Raw genomic sequence first — 23,683 nt, 5'->3', positions numbered from 1 at the left:
TGATGATTCAGCTGAAATACTGTAGGATGAACTCCAGGATAAATATACGATGTGCTCTGATGTTCTGAAATAAGTTCTAGAACACTCTAATGACATGGGATGTGGTGATCACTGTTTATGTACCCCGACTCTGAATATTTAAACAGAGGATAGGGTGTGTCTCTTTCTCTAGCTCGTGATCTGTCCGTCTGTGTGTTGTCTCTGTCTCTAAAGCGTGATCTGTGTGGGATGTCTCCATCCCTCCCTCCTCTCTGTCTCTAACGTTTGTGTCCCTGTGTTGTCTGTTGGACAGTGCTGTTTATGGTGTATCTCTGTGTGTTGTCTCTGTCTCTAAAATGTGACGTGTACATGTGTTGTCTCTAAATTTGGTCTCTCTGTGTTGTCTGTAGGATGGTGCTGTATGAGTGATCTGTCCCTAAACATGGTGTGTCTGTGTCTCTATGTCTGTAGGATGGTGCTGTATGAGTGATCTGTCCCTAAACATGGTATGTCTGTAGGACGGTGCTGTATGAGTGATCTGTCCCTAAACATGGTGTGTCTGTGTCTCTGTCTGTAGGATGGTGCTGTATGAGTGATCTGTCCCTAAACATGGTGTGTCTGTGTCTCTATGTCTGTAGGACGGTGCTGTATGAGTGATCTGTCCCTAAACATGGTGTGTCTGTGTCTCTATGTCTGTAGGACGGTGCTGTATGAGTGATATGTCCCTAAACATGGTGTGTCTGTGTCTCTGTCTGTAGGACGGTGCTGTATGAGTGATCTGTCCCTAAACATGGTGTGTCTGTGTCTCTGTCTGTAGGACGGTGCTGTATGAGTGATCTGTCTCTAAACATGGTGTGTCTGTGTCTCTATGTCTGTAGGACGGTGCTGTGTGAGTGATCTGTCCCTAAACATGGTGTGTCTGTGTCTCTATGTCTGTAGGACGGTGCTGTATGAGTGATCTGTCCCTAAACATGGTGTGTCTGTGTCTCTATGTCTGTAGGAGGGTGCTGTATGAGTGATCTGACCCTAAACATGGTGTGTCTGTGTCTCTATGTCTGTAGGATGGTGCTGTATGAGTGATCTGTCCCTAAACATGGTGCGTCTGTGTCTCTATGTCTGTAGGACGGTGCTGTATGAGTGATCTGTCCCTAAACATGGTGTGTCTGTGTCTCTATGTCTGTAGGACGGTGCTGTATGAGTGCTGTCCAGGTTACATGAAGCTGGAAGGAATGAAAGGATGCCCTGCAGGTATGTAGCTACGGTCGGTTACAGTGTATGTAATGTTATAGGGTACAAGATACGCAGTGTACTCAAGTTTGTAGTGCACTTAATGTTATAGTGTACTTCAAAGGTTCAACAAGAGGTTAAACTAAGACAAATCAATGGGTATTACATTTTCTCATAAAATGTACGAGTCACAACGCCACACCAACATAAAGATTCAGCTGGCACATCATCCGACCCATACAAGTTCCCTTTCAGCGTCATCTGGCTGTCTTTGGGGTTCTTTATAGTTGTTAGTTGTTTTAATGAGGCTTGTGTGTGTCCCAAATGGCACTCTATTCCATATGTACTGCAATATTTTAAGGCTCTAATCAAAAGTAGTACACTATATAGGGTATAGGATGCCATTTGGGATCACTCCTGGTATGTAGGGAGATGTAGTCATTATGGTACCTTCTCTTCCCTGTTCCACAGTGGCCCCTATAGACAATGTGTATGGTACCTTGGGCCTGGTCAAGGCCATCTCCACCCAGGAATACTCTCACATCTCCAAGCTAAGGGAGGAGATAGAGGGATCTGGGTCATACACCTTCTTCGCTCCCAGCAACGATGCTTGGGACTTGTTAGATGGGGTAAGTGAGGATAAGTGTCATCTCTTACAGCTGGACAATTCCAGGTAATTCAGATAAATTACCTGGAAAAATGAACCCACCAGCGATAGTAGTAACTATTCCAAAACCAAAACCATTCAGTGCTTGTAATGTGACCATTTAAAAGAGTTACAACATAAATCACCAGAATGGTTGATATACCTGAACCCTACAGCCAGTTGCTGTCATCACTTTGTGTTAAGTATATATGTTATCTTAAGCCTTTTTATTCTGCATTTCTTCAACAGGAAGTGCGTAGTGCGTTGGTGAGCAACGTGAACATTGAGCTGTACAACGCCCTGCACTACCACATGGCTAACAAACGCCTACAGACCAAAGACCTGAAGAACGGCCTGGTGGTCGACTCCATGTACAACGACCTGGGACTCTACATCAACCACTACTCCAACGGGGTGAGCATCCCACTAGACCTACACCACATCATCTTCTGCATCCCAAATGGCACCCTACTCCACATGCAGTGCACTAATTTGACCAGCGTCCATGGAATGTATTGGAAATCCAATAGTTTCCATGCCATGAGATAGGAAAGTTCACATCATGGAGAGCTAAGGCTTTATTGTGTGCAGGTAGTTGTTGAAGGGTGTGTTGTGTGAACATTGGAGAGTTAAGGACGGTATGCTGTTGGGTGATGTGTGCAGATACTAACTGTGCTGTGCATGTCCTATGCGGTGTGTTATTATGTATGAAGATCGTGACGGTGAACTGTGCCAGGATTATCCATGGCAACCAGGTTGCCACCAACGGCGTGGTGCACGTCATTGACCGTGTCATCACTGGCGTGAGCAACACCATCCAGGATGTCATTGAGGTTGAGGATGACCTCACCACTCTCAGTGTAAGTTTTATGTTCTTCTGTTCTCCTCTCCTCTCTTCTTCCCCCTTCATTTCCATTCCTTTCACTTCCTTTCCTACCTTTTTCTTCATTATGGTTCTCCTCTTGTCTCCTTTCCCCTTCTCGTCTTTTTGTTTTCCTTCTATTCCATTTACACAGGGTGGCACACACAGTATTAACGGAGGATATGATGTGTTCTTTCACTACAGGATGTGGCGCTGGCCTCAGGCCTGCTGGACAAGCTGGGACAGCCCGGCCAGTACACCCTGTTTGCCCCCACCAACGATGCCTTCGCCAAGCTGGACTCGGATGTGCTGCAACGACTGATGGGTGACAAGGGTGTCCTCCAAGGTAAACCAAACCGCTGGGCCAGGCTTCAACGGTCTATCACCTCTCTGGAATGTCTTCTATGAATACAGAGAGCAGCTCCCAGGAGAGTACTGTAAAGCAGAGGGGAGACATATAGACTTTATATAAACCTCCAAACGCAGGCCATATCCGTGTTTAATGAGATGAAAGTGTAGGAAAAGTAACTCAATGGTTCCCGCTCGCCATGTTTGCAGGGCTGAGTAACCGCAGACTTTTTACATGTAAGCGCCTTTTCCTACTCTAAACAGATGGAGCCGACTAGTTACAGTCTGAGCTGTGGATTTTGAATTCTCAGACAGTTGGCAAACTGAGCGTTCACCACAGTTGTGTGAGTGAGTAATGAAAAACAAAAGAGCTCTAGTTTCAGATGATGGGCTACGAAATAATGGCTATTCAGACATAAACCTTCATATGGTGAAGCTTTTTGATAATTTGACACATTAAAGAGCTAAACATTTACTGTCACTCTATAATTTATGTCTGGGTGGCACACAATAATAAAACACTCTCACTTGTTCCAAAACATTTCCAAAGAGGTATCGTTCATACGGTTCTAAACACCACAGGGCAGGAAGCAGGAAGCACCCCGCTCTGCCTGTGTCCCAAAGGCAGTGCACCTTATTCCCTACTTCGATCATATGGCTATGGTCAACAGTAGTGCACTATTAATAGGGTACAATTTTGGGACACACCCCAGTCAGAGGGTTGGGACTGGAAAGGTTCAGAAGGTTCAGAGCATTAGGAGGGTTGGCAGCGGTGTGATAATCCCTAATATTAGTCCTAGGACTTCCCTGAGCTATGAGATCACACAACTTCACACACAGTCGAACAGAGTCAAACAAGGCAGTAAAACAGTCAGGAATCTCCCTGCACTCAATAGTCTCCCGACACCAGAACCCATGAGATCTAAGGGATCTCCAGGTCTCCTGAATTTCATAGGCTGCATCCCAAATGGAACTCGATTCCCTATTTAGAGCACTTCTTTTGACCAGGGCCCATAGGGATCTGGTCAAAAGTTGAGCACTTGTAATCCAAAAAGTTTTTTCCTGTGTTTTATATACACTCGGTGGCCAGTTTATTAGGTACACACATCTAGTACCAGGTTGGACCCCCTAGTGGTTAAGTGGTTCATTTAGAGCGTTAAGCGTTATTAAGAGCGTTGGACCAGTAACCGAAAAGTTGCTTGTTCGAGTCCATGCGCCAACTAGGTGAAAAATATGTTGATGTGCCCTTGAGTAAGGCACTTAACCCTAATTGCTCCTGTAAGTCGCTCTGGATAAGAGTGTCTGCCAAATGACTAAAATGTAAATGTAGAACAGCCTGAATTCTTCGGGCATAGAATGGTCTCTTGATACCAATTGAGCAACTTAACGTTGTGCCAGGAAAACATTGCCTATGGCACTAGCCTGTATCGTTGACACCATCCAGGATGGGGCCATGGGTCAAACTGCTTACGCCAAATCCTCAATCAGAATAATGCAACAGGAACCGGGATTCGTAGGACCAGGTGATGTTTTCCACTCCTCAACTGTCCAGTGTTGGTGATCGCGTGCCCACTGGAGCTGCTTCTTCTTGTTTTTAGCTTATAGGACTGGAACCCAGTGTGGTCGTCTGTTGCAATAGCCTATCGGTGACAAGGACCGAAGGTGACAAGGAGATGTCGTTCTTCACACCACTGTTGTACTGCACCGTTATTTGCCTGTTTGTCGCACCATGCTCGGTAAACCCTAGACCATTTCTGAGATACTGGAACTGGCGTGTCTGGCACCGACGATCGTACCACGCTCAAAGTCGCTTAGGTCACTCGTTTTGCCCATTCTAATGTTCATGTGAACAGCAACGGAATGTTTCAATGCCTGTCTGCCTGCTTTATATAGCAGGCCGCGGACACATGCCTCATTTTTCTATCGCAAGTCTTTATATCTTTTGCCTCTAGCTAAGGTGTCTTGTGCATGAAGAAGGATTATTTTGTTAGGTTCAGGTTGATAATGTGCACCTGCTCATTAGTTAGCTAGCTAGCTAGCTTACTTTAACTTGCTAACTGAGCCATGCAGTCACACACACTTCATATGAAACAAATGGGGTGGTAAGTGCAGCACAATGTACACAACACTAAATGCTTTACCAAGCTAGCAATCTAGCAAGATGATGAAGAAATATTTAAAGTAATTGTCCATTATCCCATACTTCCAGTACCAGTTTGCTTCCTAGCTAACTTTAGCTAAACGGTTAGCATCGCAATTTAGCACAACATAGCTAAATCATATAAAATGTATTTATATAGCCCTTCTTACATCAGCTGATATATCAAAGTGCTGTACAGAAACCCAACCTAAAACCACAAACAGCAAGCAATGCAGGTGTAGAAGCACGGTGGCTAGGAAAAACTCCCTAGAAAGGCCAAAACCTAGGAGAAACCTAGAGAGGAACCAGGCTATGAGGGGTGGCCAGTCCTCTTCTGGCTGTGCCGGGTGGAGATTATAACAGAACATGGCCAAGATGTTCAAATGTTCATAGATGACCAGCATGGTCAAATAATAATAATCACAGTAGTTGTCGAGGGTGCAACAAGTCAGCACCTCAGGAGTAAATGTCAGTTGGCTTTTCATAGCCGATCATTAAAAGTATCTCTACCGCTCCTGCTGTCTCTAGAGAGTTGAAAACAGCAGGTCTGGGACAGGTAGCACGTCCGGTGAACAGGTCAGGTTTCCATAGCCACAGGCAGAACATTTGAAACTGGAGCAGCAGCACGGCCAGGTGGACTGGGGACAGCAAGGAGTCATCATGCCAGGTAGTCCTGAGGCATGGTCCTAGGGCTCAGGTCCTCCGAGAGAGAGAAAGAAAGAACGAGAGAAAGAGAGAATTAGAGAGAGCATACTTAAATTCACACAGGACACCGGATAAGACAACAACATTAGCGCAGTTGTCATCATTGGCTATAGAGTAACAATTTTAAGAAGATGTTTTTGGTAGAAATAGGTGGGGTTTATGACTTTGTGGCTGTGATAACTAGTGATGACCCATGAGCACAGATTGCTAGTTAGCTTACATTATCTACAGCAGGCATGAGACAAACAAGCTGCTGCCACATTGTGGCCTGGATTATTTAAACAAAACTAATCTGAGGTTTTGGCCTCCTATGGCGATAACACCATGCGGTAAATTAGTTAAAGGACCAATAAGAAAGAGAGTTCCAAACCTCTCTGCCAATAACAGCACATTTTCAGTTTTTCCTTTCCCACTCAAACCACTCCCAGACAATCCTAGCAAAGTTCTTGCTTTAGAAATTGCTGTTTGCTAAGAAGCTATTTTTGTTACTTTTTGACCATTTTAATTGAAAACAATCACAGTAAGGTACTACATTTGTACCCAGAAATTATTATATTTTTAGATAAAAATAGCTACATTGGACCTCTAATGGATAATAGGGTGCCATTTGGCACGCAACCTGTGATTCATTCGCTATTCTGAAGCCATGCTGGAAATGACATAATCCGATGCAAGGCGCCTCTGTTTCTAGCAGCCAACTGGCCTACTCTCATGTTCATGTTCAAATCTCAGTCAAATTCATCCAGACATGTAATACAAGCCATAATACTAGGTAGCCATGGATTTGCTCCTACAATCCGATACGGTGCCAGAGCGTATGAAAGTATAAAAACCTATACCAATATCCAATATCAGATGCTACAGACAGAAGTTGGCAGATCAGCGCTATCAACTGCAGACAAGTCTAGTGGGAAGCTTTTGTGGGTTAATAAGTAGCCTTGCACAAGTGGAACAGCTCATAGGCCAGGAGCCTATCTCCTGATTCTGTAGTGTAAAGGCCAGGAGCCTATCTCCTGATTCTGTAGTGTGAAGGCCAGGAGCCTATCTCCTGATTCTGTAGTGTAAAGGCCAGGAGCCTATCTCCTGATTCTGTAGTGTAAAGGCCAGGAGCCTATCTCCTGATTCTGTAGTGTAAAGGGCAGGAGCCTATCTCCTGATTCTGTAGTGTAAAGGGCAGGAGCCTATCTCCTGATTCTGTAGTGTAAAGGGCAGGAGCCTATCTCCTGATTCTGTAGTGTAAAGGCCAGGAGCCTATCTCCTGATTCTGTAGTGTAAAGGCCAGGAGCCTATCTCCTGATTCTGTAGTGTAAAGGGCAGGAGCCTATCTCCTGATTCTGTAGTGTAAAGGGCAGGAGCCTATCTCCTGATTCTGTAGTGTAAAGGGCAGGAGCCTATCACCTGACTCTGTAGTGTAAAGGCCAGGAGCTTATCTCCTGATTCTGTAGTGTAAAGGGCAGGAACCTATCTCCTGATTATGTAGTGTAAAGGGCAGGAGCCTATTTCCTGATTCTGTAGTGTAAAGGGCAAGAGCCTATCTCCTGATTCTGTAGTGTAAAGGGCAGGAGCCTATCTCCTGATTCTGTAGTGTAAAGGGCAGGAGCCTATCTCCTGATTCTGTAGTGTAAAGGGCAGGAGCCTATCTCCTGATTCTGTAGTGTAAAGGGCAGGAGCCTATCTCCTGATTCTGTAGTGTAAAGGGCAGGAGCCTATCTCCTGATTCTGTAGTGTAAAGGCAGCTTGATGTACAAGTACATCCCCAGGACAGGATGCTAGTCCATCACATGGCTTTACCCCCAATCTATCTCCTTAACACTGAGTGACAAGGGAAGATGCACTCAGGTCAGTTTTACAGTCTTTGTAGTGACCCAGCCAGGGATTGAACTCACAATTTTCCCATTTCAGGGCAGACACTCTAACCACAAGGCCACTGAGTTGACATTTTTGTGAGAAGATCAATTTTGGGCATGTCTCATGGTCTGACGAACTGTAGCTTGGCTAACTTCCATCGCAGATGCAGAAGGCCGACATAGGAGGATATGGTGGCTTGACACGCAGTCCATGCAAAAAGTCACTATCTTAAACTGACTGATTTTTGGGGATTCCTTTATTATGTAACTAAGGATAAAAGTATGCCTTGCTAGTACAGTATAGGAATTCAAATTTTCTCAGGATGCTGGGCCAGTCATGTATAATAAAAAAATGCTGTTAATCAATAACGGTATATATATATAAGTATCTGAGTCTGTGGATCCGATTAACACTTTCATCCTCTCCTCTCCTCTCCTCTCCTCTCCTCTCCTCTCCTCTCCTCTCCTCTCCTCTCCTCTCCTCTCCTCTCCTCTCCTCTCCTCTCCTCTCCTCTCCTCTCCTCTCCTCTCCTCTCCTCTCCTCTCCTCTCCTCTCCTCTCCTCTCCTCTCCTCTCCTCTCCTCTCCTCTCCTCTCCTCTCCTCTCCTCTCCTCTATCCTCTATCCTCTATCCTCTATCCTCTTCCTCCAGCCCTGCTGAACTTCCACATGCTGAACTCTGTCCAGTGTTCAGAGGGCATCATGTCCGGCCAGACCTTTGAGACCCTGGAGGGCCACAATATTGAGATTGGCTGTGATGGGGAAAGCCTGACGGTGAACGGCATCAAGATGGTGCTGAAGAAAGACATTGTCACCACCAACGGAGTCATCCACCTCATTGACGAGGTCCTCATGCCTGACTCAGGTTAGCTCTCATCCCCCACTTAATAAAAATACATTTGTATAGTGCTTTCATTACAGAGCTGTAACACACATCTCAGAATATGCATGTTTTTGCATTTGCATTTCTTTGAAATGTAAATGGAATGAACTGTTTCACGAAATACACAACACCTTTATTGGAGCTCTCTTTGATGTTACACTAGTATACAAGTCAACCATACACATAGGAAAATATATGGAAACAATGACACAATGACACCAAGACTAAGATAAAATCTTATCAAATCAAATCAAATCAAATTGATTTATATAGCCCTTCGTACATCAGCTGATATCTCAAAGTGCTGTACAGAAACCCAGCCTAAAACCCCAAACAGCAAGCAATGCAGGTGTATAACTCTGAATAAGTGTAGAAGTGTTGATCTTTCAGTGGTAGAAAAGCTTCTAATGGTGTTGTCTGTGTCCTCTAAGCCAAGCAGGTGATGGAGCTGCTCACCCCTTCCCAGTCCACCTTCAGTGACATGGTGTCAGAGCTGGGTCTGTCTGCAGCCATGGAAGCCAAGGCAGAATACACACTACTGGCCCCGCTCAATTCTGTCTTCACTGGTGAGTAACACACTACTGGCCCCGCTCAATTCTGTCTTCACTGGTGAGTAACACACTACTGGCCCCGCTCAATTCTGTCTTCACTGGTGAGTAACACACTACTGGCCCCGCTCAATTCTGTCTTCACTGGTGAGTAACACACTACTGGCCCCGCTCAATTCTGTCTTCACTGGTGAGTAGCACACTACTGGCCCCGCTCAATTCTGTCTTCACTGGTGAGTAACACACCACTGGCCCCGCTCAATTCTGTTGTCACTGTGATTACACATCATGGCCCGGCTCAATTCTGTCTGCAACACTTCTCTCGTTCCCTTAAACACTCTTGAACATCCTGAACTGAACATCCTATCTCTCTCTCTCTCTCTCTCCCTTTCCCTTTTGCTCTCTCTAGATCCTCTCTCTGTCCCCCTATTCCTCTCTCTAGCTCCTCTCTCTTTCCCCCTCTTCCTCTCTCTAGCTCCTCTCTCTGTCCCCCCTTCCTCTCTCTAGCTCCTCTCTCTGTCCCCCTATTCCTCTCTAGCTCCTCTCTCCGTCCCCCTATTCCTCTCTCTAGCTCCTCTCTCTGTCCCCCTCTTCCTCTCTCTAGCTTCTCTCTCTGTCCCCCTCTTCCTCCTCTCTCTGTCCCCCTCTTCCTCTCTCTGTCCCCCTCTTCCTCTCTCTAGATCCTCTCTCTGTCCCCCTCTTCCTCTCTCTAACTCCTCTCTCTGTCCCCCTCTTCATCTCGCTATCTCCTCTCTCTGTCCCCCTCTTCCTCTCTCTAGTTCCTCTCTCTGTACCCCTCTTCCTCTCTCTAACTCCTCTCTCTGTCCCTCTCTTCCTCTTTCTTCAAATCCCCGAGCTGACAAGGTACAAATCTGCCGTTCTGCCCCTGAACAGGCAGTTAACCCACTGTTCCTAGGCCGTCATTGAAAATAAGAATTAGTTCTTAACTGACTTGCCTAGTTAAATAAAGGTAAAATAAATCAAATAAAATGACAACCCCAGGGTAATGCAGACTGGAACAGTCCCTGGTTGTGTCCCAAATGGGACCCTATTCCCTATATAGTGCACTACTTTTGACCAGAGCCCTATGGGAATAATACTGTTACAATGTGGCTGATCAATCTGGTTTCCTGGAAAATAAGGTTGACATTTTACAATGACTGACTAGACCACCAGACTGCATCATTAGCCTATATACTTTTTTATTGTCTGCGTCCTGGGAAAACCTTGTATCTCCATTTTTGCAGAATTGGAGATAGTTTCTAAAAAGTTATTGTTTACAAAAATATTTAATGTCATATTTTGATGTCTTACAATGTATCTATATTAAATATATTGTCTTCCAGATGAGGTAATGTCCATTGACCAGAGCTTTCTGAAGATGATTCTGGAGAACCACATCCTGAAGGAGAAGATTACTCTGGGACAGCTATACAATGGACAGCGCCTGGAGACCATTGCCGGGAAGTTCCTCAGAGTCTTCATCTACCGCACAGTGAGTCTGTGTGTGTGGGGGGGGGGGGGGGGGGGGGGGGGGGGGGGGTCTGTGTGAGTTTGTGTGAGTACATGACAGTGTGTGTGTATGTGGATGTGCGTGTGTCTCTTGTCTCTGAACAGCTGGTCAAACACAATGGCCATACAACAAATCCATTTCACTGGGCTATCCATCTACTGGACCGACTAAGAGGCTGTTAATTCAGTAGCTAGCAGACTGTTCAATTCCATGCCATATAAGGAGCCACTTCAGCAGATGTTCCAACTCAAATTTCAGTTTTAAAGATGCTCAAAACAGAAGTCAGGTGACTGGAGAAACCATTAGCCTAGCTAGCTAACTATCTGGCGAGCTAACTAGTTAGGTGTTTATGCTAGCATACCCACATGCCCAAATATGTAATACTTTTGCTAGAATTAGGATATTAGGACTAGAGTTACATTATTAGGATAAAACCCAGAAAAACAGTTTTCAACAACAAAACAAGTAGAGTTTTCACTGAAGTGGTTCTTTAACCTGTTCTGTCTGTCTGTAGGCGGTGTGCATAGAGAACTCCTGCCTGGTGCGCGGCAGCAAGGAGGGCAGTAACGGAGCCCTCCACCTGATGAAGACTCTGATGAAGCCAGCTGAGACCACCATGTTCCAGATCCTTACAGACAACGGAGGATTCAAGTAAGCTGCTTGGGCATATATAGACTCTGTGTGCTTTAGCCTGGTCCCAGATCTATATGTGCTTCGGCAAATAAAATAGTCAGAGAAGTTAGCTCAAGCTCATACAGATCTGAGACCAACATCTGAGACAGACAAAGATTGTTCTGATTTTGCTCTGTTCTGAATATACTGTAAACTAAACAGTGTTGGACAACGTTGTCTCACTCCCTACTCGAGAAAGGATGTTCTTTAGCTAACCAAACAGCCAGAGAGTCAGAGAGAGTTCAGTAGTCAGACAGAGTTCAATCAATTACATACAGACCTGGGAGCAAGCTGGGAAAACAGTTTATACAGACATGTGACTTCTTTCTAAATCATGTCCACCTCTTGCAAGTTATCTTATTATCTAAATAATACATAGGATCTCATCACTGAAGAGGATCCTGTTCTATAGGTCAATCGGTTTGTACATTGTCAAGCCGGCGGTCACGTGTGTTGGCGAGGTAGAGAACCCTGGTCAAGCCCGGTCAGAGACGAGTTTAGGGAGGCAGCGCTATATGCTAAGCTATCACACTGGCACCGGTTACCGGTTATACAGTATCTACCCTCAGTGGTTGTCATGAGTGGCAGGTAACTGTTTCCTTAATGTTGTTTTGTTTGCAGGATATTCCTGTCACTGATGGAGACGGCTGGTCTGACTGACCTGCTCAAACAGGAAGGAGAATACACTCTGTTTGCTCCCCGTGATGAGGCCTTCACTGGCGTCAGAGACAGCGACCTGGCTCTGCTCAGAGGTTGGTTCGTCTCTCTCTCCGTCTCTCTCAGTCACTCTCTCCATCATTTTCTCCGTCCTTCTTAGTCTGTGTCAGTCTCTCTAAAAAAAAATCATAGCCAGAGGTTTTTCTTGTCAGGCCACATCATGATGGTCAGGAAAAACTGCTGACCTTAACCATAGCTACCATAGCTACCATAGCTACCATAGCTACCATAGCTACCATAGCTACCATAGCTACCATAGCTACTAGCTTTCTCCTAAAGGTTGCAATGTCAAAGGAACATCCATAAGACGTAGTGGTTGTATGTACGACACGTTCTATGGTACTGTAGTCTTCTGTCTAAAGTCCTGTCTGTCCTGGCCAGGTAATATGAATGCCCTGCGTACCATCCTGCTCTACCACTTCAGTAACGGAGTGTTCATCGGTGGAGGTCTGGAGACTGGGGTGACCAACCTTCTCAAGTCTCTGCAGGGCAATAACCTCCGAGTGCTGCATGTGAGTCCAAATCTCTCAACATTCAACAAGACTGTAAATATAAGAAATCATGGCATTTTCCAATGTACGTGTGTATGAAAAGCTGGGAAAAAAAGCTATTATCAGACAGACCCTGAAGAGATTGTATAATGTTTTTACAGGGAATCAAGAGCCTCTCCTCCAGATCCACTCAGTATTACTAACATCCGCAATCCTTTGTCATCAACAATGTAAACAAACGTTCAAAGTAGGAATTATGACTCAATATTACTTATTCGAAAACGTATATAAAACAGTTCAACGTGGAAAAAAGAGGACGTCTTGGATTAACTTCCCCGGAAACAACTCCCCAAACATAATTCAGCATGCTGACAGGATTTAGGATTTCACAAAGGCTTGCATTGACCTTTGATATTTACTGTTTTGACCTTGGGTTCATTTTATACTTAGCTTTTAAGTTTGCTGTAATCAATGTCCTTAGGGTCATATTCTAAGATCATTCAAACAAATCCGTTCTTGAAATAAACCATAAAGCCATGTGAAGTCCCTGGATGTTTGTAGTGCAGACTATTCATGATTTAGTTTAGATGACATTTTACTTCTAACAACAGACAGTTGCATTCCATTGCTACCAATTACTTCACACTGGAAAAAGTTAAGCTACACTAAAGATACCCTTAAAAAAAATATAGTTCACTTAACTACAGTTACTTTGAAAATGTTGTTCACTATATCCAAATTACTTTGTGATAAATGATCATACAGTATGTAAATCTGAAATGTCGTAGACTACAATCTGCAAGAACATATCACTTTGGGGTCAAATGTCAACAGCATGTTTAATTTAGCCTATTAATTAAAAACAAAAACAATGGTTCAAGTGAGAATTAGGCAGGTCTGATGCCGAAAAGGAAATGAGATCATTGCCAAAAAAAAGTAGTGTAGTTCCAGTAGTTAGCTACACTGCTACATGGCAGAACAATTATTAACTGATTAATTTAAAACTACCACCAAGTTACTGAAAGATGTACACTACCGTTCATAAGTTGGGCTCACTTAGAAATGTCCTTGTTTTTGAAAGAAAAGCACATTTTATGTCTATTAAAATAACATCAAATTGATCAGAAATACAGTGTAGACATTATTAATGTTGTAGATGACTATTGTAGCTGGAAACTGCAGATTTTTAATGGAATATCTACGTATATAGCCGTACAGAGGCCCATTATCAGCAACCATCACTCCTGTGTTAGTGGCACGCTGTGTTAGCTAATCCAACTTCTATAATCAAGTCTACCACTGTAGTGTCATCTGCAAACTTCATGATTGATTTGGAGGCGTGCATGGCCACGCAGTCATGGGTGAACAGGGAGTACAGGAGAGGGCTGAGAATGCACCCTTGTGGGGCCCCAGTGTTGAGGATCAGCGGGGTGGAGATGTTGTTTCCTACCCTCACCACCTGGGGGTGGCCCGTCAGGAAATCCAGGACCCAGTTGCACAGGGCGGTGTCGAGACCCAGGGTCTCGAGCTTAATGACGAGTTTGGAGGGTACTATGGTGTTAAATGCTGAGCTGTATTCGATGAACAGCATTCTTACATAGGTATTCCTCTTGTCCAGATGAGTTAGGGCAGTGTGCAGTGTGATTGCGATTGCGTCTGTGGACCTATTGGTGCGGTAAGCAAATTGGAGTGGGTCTAGGGTGTCAGGTAGGGTGGAGGTGATAAGATCCTTGACTAGTCTCTCAAAGTACTTCATGATGACGGAAGTGAGTGCTACAGGGCGATAGTCATTTAGCTCAGTTACCTTAGCTTTCTTGGGAACAGGAACAATGGTGGCCCTCTTGAAACATGTGGGAACATCAGGCTGGGATAGGGATTGATTGAATATGTCCGTAAACACACCAGCCAGCTGGTTTGCACATGCTCTGATGACGCGGCTAGTGATGCCATCTGGGCCAGCAGCCTGGCGAGGGTTAACACGTTTAAATGTTTTACTCACTTTGGCTGCGGTGAAGGAGAGCCCGCGGGATTTGGTAGCCGGCCATATCGGTGTCACTGTATTGTCCTCAAAGCGAGCAAAGAAGATGTTTAGTTTGTCTGGGAGCAAGACATCGGGGTCTGCGACGGGGCTGGTTTTCTTTTTGTAGTCCGTGATTGATTGTAGACCCTACCACATACCTCTCGTGTTTGAGCCGTTGAATTGCGACTCTACTTTGTCTCTATACTGACGCTTAGCTTGTTTGAATGCCTTGCGGAGGGAATAGCTACACTGTTTGTATTCGGTCATGTTTCCGGTCGCCTTGCCCTGATTAAAAGCAGTGGTTCACGCTTTCAGTTTTGCGCAAATGCTGCCATCAATCCACGGTTTCTGGTTAGGGAAGGTTTTAACAGTTGCCGTGGGTACAACATCACTGATGCACTTGCTAATAAACTTGCTCACCGAATCAGCATATACTGTACATCAATGTTGTTGTCCGATGCTATCCGGAACATATCCCAGTCCACGTGATCGAAGCAGTCTTGAAGCGTGGAATCAGATTGGTCGGACCAGCGTTGAACAGACCTGAGCAAGGCATTTCCTGTTTTAGTTTCTGTCTGCAGGCTGGGAGCAACAAAATGGAGTCATGGTCAGATTGCCAAAAGGAGGGCGAGAGAGGGCTTTGGATGCATCGCAGAAGTTAGAGTAACAATGATCCAGAATTTTGCCGTCACGTGTCGCACATTCGATCTGCTGATATAATTTAGGGAGCCTTGTTTTCAGATTAGCCTTGTTAAGATCCCCAGCTACAATAAATGCAGCCTCAGGATATGTGGTTTACATAGAGTCAAATGAAGTTCTTTCAGGGCCGTCGAGGTGTCTACTTGGGGGGCATATACACGACTGTGATCATAATCGAAGAGAATTCTCTTGGTTGATAATGCGGCCGGCAATTGATTGTAAGGAATTCTAGGTCAGGTGAACAAAAGGACTTGAGTTCCTGTATGTTATGATCACACCACAACACCACAACTGTTGCAAATGTTCTGTATATAATGTCATCAATGCCAACCTAATTGAGAAACATATGGTGCATTACCAGCTTGTACTCATCAGCTCATCAGTGTTTGGATCTTAATCCTCTCTACTCCTCTCCTCCAGGCTAACAACACAATCAGAGTGAACACTATTGAGGTCCCTGAACACGATATCATGGCCACTAATGGAGCCATTCACTTTGTCAAAACCCTCCTCTACCCTGGTGGTAAGCCTGACTTAAACGTCTCTGACTGCCATCTCCTCTGTTGGAGAAACTGATTATACCCTGATTATATTGTCATGTGTTGAGAGACGCACTGTGCAGAGAATCATTTATTGATATAATACACATATTTAGCAGTGCTGAATGGTTCAGTACGTCTAACACCCTGTGCTGTATGTATGCTAATGTATGTATGTAGAGGTAACTGCCAAAATAAAGAACACGCCAACATAAAGTGTCTTAATAGGGCCAACACAAGCCGAACGTGGTTTTATGCTCATCAAATCATTCAGTGATCACTCGTGCCTTGTGGATGGGGGCATTGTCATTCTATGGGCGCATAGCCATGGTAGCCAAAGAATGGCCTGCCCTGCATTTTTATTCATGACCCTAAGCATGATGATATGTTAATTGCTTAATTAACTCAGGAACCACCCCTGTGTGGAGCCCCTGCTTTCAATATACCTTGTATCTCTCATTTACTCAAGTGTTTCCAATTATTTATTTTGGCAGTAACCTTTAGTATGAAGTGTTACCAGTATGTCTAACACCCTGTACTGTGCTGTATGAACCCTAGTATAAAGTGTTACCAGTATGTCTAACACCCTGTACTGTGCTGTATGAACCCTAGTATAAAGTGTTACCAGTATGTCTAACACCCTGTACTGTGCTGTATGAACCCTAGTATAAAGTGTTACCAGTATGTCTAACACCCTGTACTGTGCTGTATGAACCCTAGTATAAAGTGTTACCAGTATGTCTAACACCCTGTACTGTGCTGTATGAACCCTAGTATAAAGTGTTACCAGTATGTCTAACACCCTGTACTCTAATGTCCTGTAGAGCTGCCTGCTGGAAACTCTGACCTGCTTGGGCTGCTGAGAAGACTCATCAAGTACATGGAGATCAAGGTACAGTACCAGGCCACACCCACATAAAGGAACAGACCACGCCCATATAATGAACCAGGACAATAGGCCACACCCACATGACTATCGTGCCACAGCATTACTTACAGTACTGAACAAGGCCAGACAGGTTATTATGATTTGGAAAATGATTACAATGCCAGAGAACCCTGAGCTAACAAGATGAGATTAACCTCTAAGTGTTTGTTACAAAATTACCTTAAGATGACAAGACGTCATGTAAATCCTTGAGCAAATACAGTACCCACCACATAATAGAGGCAGACATTTCTCCTGCCTTCACAAAACCCAAGCAGTGCATCTGAAGGTTCATTGTTGCCATCTGCATTGGAGTTGAGCAGAACGATGTGTACACAGACCTACAATAATATGGTTTACAGCCTCTAATCCTTCTTTCCATTCATTCGCAGTTCGTGTCAGGATACAGCTATAAGGAAATCCCCCTCACATTCATGAGTGAGTTAAACTATATCTGTTCAAGTCTTAGATGTCCGCTGTACCTTTTTGCATTGAAATTACATTTATTTGTAACTTTGTTGTTGTCCAGTGAGTAACTGCTGTGTGTCTTCGGTTTCTTCTAGAGAGGACGATCATCACACGCATCATTGAGTCAGGTAAGTTAGTTACAGATCAAAGCAACATTCTTTATGCATAAATCTTAGCTTTTTGTAATACGCTGAGTGTACAAAGCATTAGAAACACCTTCCTAATATTGAGTTGCACCCCCTTTTTCCCTCAGAACAGCCTCAATTCGTAAGTGCATGAACTCAACATGGTGTCGAAAGCATTCAATAGGGATGCTGGCCCATGGTGACTCCAATGTTTCCCTCAGTTATATCAAGTTGGCTGGAGGTCCTTTGGGTGGTGGACCATTCTTGATACACATGGGAAACTGTTGACCATGAAAAACCCAGCAGTATTGCAGTTCTTGACACACTCAAACTGGTGCGCCTGGCAACTAATACCATATCATATTTTGTCTTCCCCATTCACCATCTGAATGGCACACATACACAATTCATGTCTCAATTGCCTCAAGGCTTAAAAATGCTTCTTTAACTTGTCTCCTCCCCTTCATCTACACAGATTGAAGTGAATTTAACAAGTGACATCATTAAGGGATCATAATATTTCAACTGGATTCACCAGAATGTCACGTAATATTTTGTACACTCAAGTGTATATAATTGTAAATGATATTTCACATTTAGTCTTGGAAAGACTTGAATACATTGTGCTACATGTGTTGTTAGAATAGTTGGCACAGTTCAGATAGGGAGGATATCGGCGTTCAATGAAATTCATGACCCACGTCCAAGAGGAAAAACCATTATGGCAGTTCAGATAATTACAGTACAGACAGCAACAAGAAAATGCTTGCCACACCTGGGAAGGTTTTTATCTGTTCTGGGTAAAATAACCCTTCTTTATTGGGCTTAATCCTGACCTTTGATTTGTGTGGTTCATTCCTGACTTCAAAGAGAAATATGCACAGAAGTTCAAGTTACTGTTTATACAATTATCTCTAGTCAAGATTCTGAAAGAGATACACTACCGGTCCAAGGTTTTAGAACACCTACTCATTCAAAGGTTATTCTTTATTCTTACTATTTTCTACATTGTAGAATAATAGTGAAGACATCAAAACTATGAAATAACACATGGAATCATGTAGTAACCAAAAAGTGTTATATTTGAGATTCTTCAAATAGCCACCCTTTGCCTTGATGACAGCTTTGCACACTCTTTTCATTCTCTCAACCAGCTTCACCTGTAATGTTTTTCCAACAGTCTTGAAGGAGTTCCCACATATGCTGAGCACTTGTTATATGCTTTTCCTTCACTCTGCGGTCCGACTTATCCCAAACCATCTCAATTTGGGTCATCTGATGCAGCCCTCCATCACTCTCCTTCTTGGTCAAATAGCCCTTACACAACCTGTAGGTGTGTTGTGTCATTGTCCTGTTGAAAAACAAATGATAGTCCCATTAAGCCCAAACCAGATGGGATGGTATATCGCTGTAGAATGCTGTGATAACCATGTTGGTTAAGTGTGCCTTGAATTCTAAATAAATAACTGACAGTGTCACCAGAAAAGCACCCCCAGACCATAACACCTCCTCCTCCATGCTTCACGGTGGGAAATACACATGCGGAAATCATCTGTTCACCTACTCTGTTTCTCACATAGACACGGCGGTTGGAAACAAAAATCTCCTATTTGGACTCATCAGACCAAAGGACAAATTTCCACCGATCTAATGTCCATTGCTTGTGTTTCTTGGCCAAAGCAAGTCTCTTCTTCTTATTGGTGTTCTTTGGTAGTGGTTTCTTTGCAGCAATTCGACCATGAAGGCCTGATTGACACAGTCTCCTCTGAACAGTTGATGTTGAGATGTGTATGTTACTTGAACTCTGTGATGCATTTATTTGGGCTGCAATTTCTGAGGCTGGTAACTCTAATGAACTTATCCTCTGCAGCAGAGGTAACTCTGGGTCTTCCATTCCTGTGGCGGTCCTCATGAGAGCCAGTTTCATCATAGCGCTTGATGGTTTTTGCGACTGCATTTGAAGAAACGTTCAAAGTTGTAGAAAGAGAATGGTCGTAGGCAGGCAAAATATCAAAACCAGATCCGAGTCCAGGCGGTACAGAGTGACAGAAAGGCTCGTGGGCAGGGCAGGCAGAATGGTCAGGCAGGTGGGTACAGAGTCCAGAACAAGCAAGGGTCAAAATCGGGAGGACTAGAAAAAGGAGAACAGCAAAAGCAGGAGTATGGGAAAAACCGCTGGATAACTTGAAACATACAAGACTAACTGGCACAGAGAGACAGGAAACACAGGGATAAATACACTGGGGAAAATCAGCGACACCTGGAAGGGGTGGAGACAATCATAAGGACAGGTGAAACAGATGAGGGCGTGACAGGCACACCTGTTAATTGAAATGCATTCCAGGTGACTACCTAATGAAGCTGGTTGAGAGAATGCAAAGAGTGTGCAAAGCTGTCATCAAGGCAAAGGCTGGCTACTTTGAAGAATCTCAAATATAAAATATATTTTGATTTGTTTAACACTTTTTTGGTTACTACATGATGTGTTATTTCATAGTTTTGATGTCTTCACTATTATTCTACAGTGCAGAACATAGGAAAAACAAGGAAAAACCCTTGAATGAGTAGCTGTTCTAAAACTTTTGACCGGTAGTGTAGTTGCAATTCTAAGGGGAAAACTGATGTCATGGAGAAAGCCTTTACCTGGAAAGTATCCGCAAAGCACATATCCACAATTCATATGAATCCTTTTAGAGTCTGTGAAATATTGCCATTCAGTCTAATTTGATAATATTGCCATTCAGTCTAATTTGATAATATTGCCATTCAGTCTAAACATCTCTATTAAAGAAGGAGTAGAGGAACCACTGACACACTACATGTCTGTAGTTTGTGGAGTCTAGAGTTTCTAAGTTCATTCGATCCTTCAGATATCACTAGTGTGCTCTTTAAACTTCATGTTCTTCAATGACGCTTTTGTTGTTGTTTATTCCAGTTAATAAACTTGTTGTCCTCTCTCTCTCTTTCTAAAGTTCCTGATGTGACCCATGTGACTAGGGTTATCGAAAGGGAACCTACCATCACCAAGGTGACAAGGGTGATTGAGGGAGAGCCTACCATCACCAAGGTGACAAGGGTGATTGAGGGAGAGCCTACCATCACCAAGGTGACAAGGGTGATTGAGGGAGAGCCTATCCTCACCAAGGTGACAAGGGTGATTGAGGGAGAGCCTACCATCACCAAGGTGACAAGGGTGATTGAGGGAGAGCCTATCCTCACCAAGGTGACAAGGGTGATTGAGGGAGAGCCTACCATCACCAAGGTAACACCAATGTAACAACCCATGTTTCAACTGTTGTACCCACCCATGTACCCACCCATGTACCCACCCATGTACCCAACCATGTACCCACCCATGTACCCACCAAATCACTTTTAGCAATCGGGAAAAGCGTTACATAAATCTAATACATGATTATGATTATTAGGTGACCAGAGTCATTGAAGGTGAGCCAAAGTTCACCAAGGTCACTCGACTCATCGAGGGAGAGCCCAAGGTCACCAAAGTTACGAGAGTGGTCTCAGGTACGTACCTCACAGACACACGTCTTTATTGACTCTTGTCCATGAGGTCTGAAGAACTCTGGGTACATAGTAACATCTAGTAAAATAAACATATTGTAGGCTACAGTATGCTATGCCTGTTTTGGTCTATAGTTGCTATATAGTGTATTGATGCACTACATGAAACAAAGAAGGGTGTGTTTGGTTTGCTGAGGTGAGACACAGGTCTGCAGATGTGAGTCTTTTGTACTGAATCCCCTCTACTGTACGTCACCCCCCTCATGACTCCGACAGCTGCCCCTATGTGAAGACTGATGTAGTGTTTCATTATGATGTCATCCACAGGTCCTCAGTACTCAGCCAGCAACAGTGGCTCCAGCATTGGTATCGCAAACCTCCAGCAGAAAGGTCAGTAAACATCACCCCTCTGGTCAAAGATAGATAACTTAATATAGAGGAAATAATGCAATGTTTCTTTGAAAATCACGTATATGCATGTCACTGGGTGGACATGTGACAGGTTATGTTAGAATCTGGGTTTAGCAGATAGTGTGAAGCAGAGACTGATGAACAGGATTCAAACTAACTGTCACATTTCCACCCTGGGATATTTGACGTCGTAAATGTGTCTTCACAGTGGGAAATCCAAGACCAGTAACTAGCAGGAGAATTCCAGGTAAAACATTATTCCTTGGAAGGATTCAAATTATTGGCAATATCATCCTATGAGGAGCTGTAATTGCGACCATATACATAGAATGACCAAGAACATTGACTTGAATGGGAATGTCCATTCTAGGAACTTTATTTCTATGACTTTGAGTGTATGATGATCTTTCTGTTGTCTCTGTTCCTAGCTGGTCCCAGAAGGAATGTCAGACCAAAGGAACAAAGTGCATGAACATGGACAGACCAGGTGACTGAAGATGCACCAGCAACCAGAGAGGAACAACAGAGATAATGTCAATGATTGGTCTCCCATACAAGCGCTACACTCCAAATGACGTGTGTGTAGACATACAGAACTTGAACTTAGTGAGACCAGTAAAGCCATTTGCTAAACAAAACACAAATCATTGGTGAATGTATCTAAAGATAACTAAAAGCCATCAATATATGTAAATAGTGTACACATATTTGTGGGTTTTGGGGGTGTATTAGAGATTAAAGATTAAAAGCTAGCCAGAGGTAGCAAAATAATCTTTAAAACCAAGCTATTGGAAGTCTTGACCATTGGTTGAGGTGATACAACAGGATTTTTGGGAACTTTTTAAATTGACCTCTGCATAAAAATAAATAAAATTACAAATGTGATTGCTATTTTCTGACTGTACTTCTGCAAATGTTTATATTTTTCTACCAGATGTAATTTCAGCTCTGATCTGACTTGAATGTCACAGTAGTGTGTTTGCTCTCTCTTTCTGCCTTTCTGTCTACTTAGCTAAACATTCAGATATTGAACTTGTCTTTGCTTTTAGATGTTTCAAATGTGCAACATTCTGACAAACTTAACTTTTCACATACTGTATTCTCTCAATAGCTTTTTTACTGCAGTTTTTAAACCTTTTTCAATAAAGTATATTCTTGGATATGAAGTACATCATTCGCCAGGAGAAAAAGCTTAGTTGTAAAACCTTTTAGTAGTTCATCACTATAAGGAAATAAAGTCAAGTTACATTTTAGAATCACATTTACTCAATTTGCGGAGAAGATGTATGATAACCAAATCTAATTTGTGCCAGTGTACTGGTCCCTGCCTACTTAATGAATTCCATTTTCTTAGTATAACGCTAGTTATTTGAGGAGGGAAAAGGGATTGTCTGTTTTTTAGATCTCCTAAAAACTATAGAAGAGTCTGACATTGCTAGAATTGTTACTTTAACCTAGCTCCCTCTAAAGAGAAACTCATAAAGTGAGAACGAAGCCAAATCTAAAGCAAATGTCAAATATCAGAGTGTGAATGATACCGTGACATTCAGGGGTCTCTATTTTTTTGACTGGACCTCCTGTGTGCACGCGCTTGCGCCTACATAAAAAAAAAGACATGTAAAGACATGTCATTTAACAGTATTTTTTATTTATTACCTTTTAATTTGGCATGAACATAACCAATCATGATGTTTTCAACTTATTAAATCACTGTGCACTGTTTGGATGCTGGAACTGTTTTGGAGTGGACGAACATGCGCAGGTCGCCTACTTTTTGAAGTGATTTGTTTGACAATAAGATGAAAACATCATGACTGGTTGTGGTCATGCCAACTTAAAAGCGAATAAGTAAAAAACACCATTAAATTACATCTTTACTATTAGGCCCATAAAAAAATGTCATGGAATTTTGTGCACACATAGGAGGTCCAGTCAAAAAAAATAGAGACCCCCGAATGTCAGACTTTAAGACTTTAAGGGTTCTTCGCACCATTTGATGAATGGAAATAGACATCTGTTACTAAACACCAAAAAGTGTAATGACATTCTGTGATTGTCATTGGGTCTACACTCTTAGACTTTTTATGTAGAACGAAAAGTTGGGACACCTTAAAAGGGGCTGAGATAGGGGACTGTCCCGGGATGTACAGCCACATGAGATAAAAAAAAAAAACATGACACAGAGGTGGGGGTATTAGTTGAATTTGGAAAAAGCTTTTATTTTCATATATACCACTGTACAGTAGCAGTACAAATTGCATTAAAAAAATAGGAGAATGGTTAAATTAGTATTATTTAGAAATCCCCCAAAATCTGACTTTGTTGCATTTAGGCGGCCTCATGTCTCATTCAGCAGGTCCAGAGTACTGCTGGTTTTCTGCTCTACCTGATAAT

General features: G+C 43.3%; 1 protein-coding gene across 3 annotated transcripts in view; it reads left to right on the top strand.

Moving 5' to 3' along the window:
- The window catches only part of LOC109905638 (periostin-like), a 46,786-nt gene extending 24,337 nt beyond the window's left edge, over positions 1-22,449 (top strand). Inside the window, exons 3-22 of one of the 3 annotated variants that reach the window (XM_031790728.1) lie at positions 1,163-1,227; positions 1,678-1,835; positions 2,102-2,266; positions 2,566-2,712; positions 2,919-3,060; positions 8,406-8,618; positions 9,068-9,202; positions 10,531-10,679; positions 11,212-11,348; positions 11,991-12,121; positions 12,468-12,598; positions 15,717-15,819; positions 16,660-16,727; positions 17,156-17,201; positions 17,327-17,359; positions 20,329-20,618; positions 20,785-20,881; positions 21,206-21,268; positions 21,498-21,536; positions 21,718-22,449. In XM_031790728.1, the coding sequence (XP_031646588.1) occupies positions 1,163-1,227; positions 1,678-1,835; positions 2,102-2,266; positions 2,566-2,712; positions 2,919-3,060; positions 8,406-8,618; positions 9,068-9,202; positions 10,531-10,679; positions 11,212-11,348; positions 11,991-12,121; positions 12,468-12,598; positions 15,717-15,819; positions 16,660-16,727; positions 17,156-17,201; positions 17,327-17,359; positions 20,329-20,618; positions 20,785-20,881; positions 21,206-21,268; positions 21,498-21,536; positions 21,718-21,761 (2,356 nt within the window). In that variant the 3' untranslated portion in view covers positions 21,762-22,449. The remainder of the gene's footprint in view (positions 1-1,162; positions 1,228-1,677; positions 1,836-2,101; positions 2,267-2,565; positions 2,713-2,918; positions 3,061-8,405; positions 8,619-9,067; positions 9,203-10,530; positions 10,680-11,211; positions 11,349-11,990; positions 12,122-12,467; positions 12,599-15,716; positions 15,820-16,659; positions 16,728-17,155; positions 17,202-17,326; positions 17,360-20,328; positions 20,619-20,784; positions 20,882-21,205; positions 21,269-21,497; positions 21,537-21,717) is intronic. The other 2 variants (XM_031790730.1, XM_031790729.1) reach the window with 2 other exon arrangements.
- Positions 22,450-23,683: the final 1,234 nt, after the last annotated feature.

Source organism: Oncorhynchus kisutch, linkage group LG15 (genome assembly GCF_002021735.2).
Source record: "Oncorhynchus kisutch isolate 150728-3 linkage group LG15, Okis_V2, whole genome shotgun sequence".
NCBI classification, from domain to species: Eukaryota; Metazoa; Chordata; class Actinopteri; order Salmoniformes; family Salmonidae; genus Oncorhynchus; species Oncorhynchus kisutch.
Note: the sequence above shows the minus strand (reverse complement) of the source record. Positions and strands in the feature narration are given on the sequence as shown.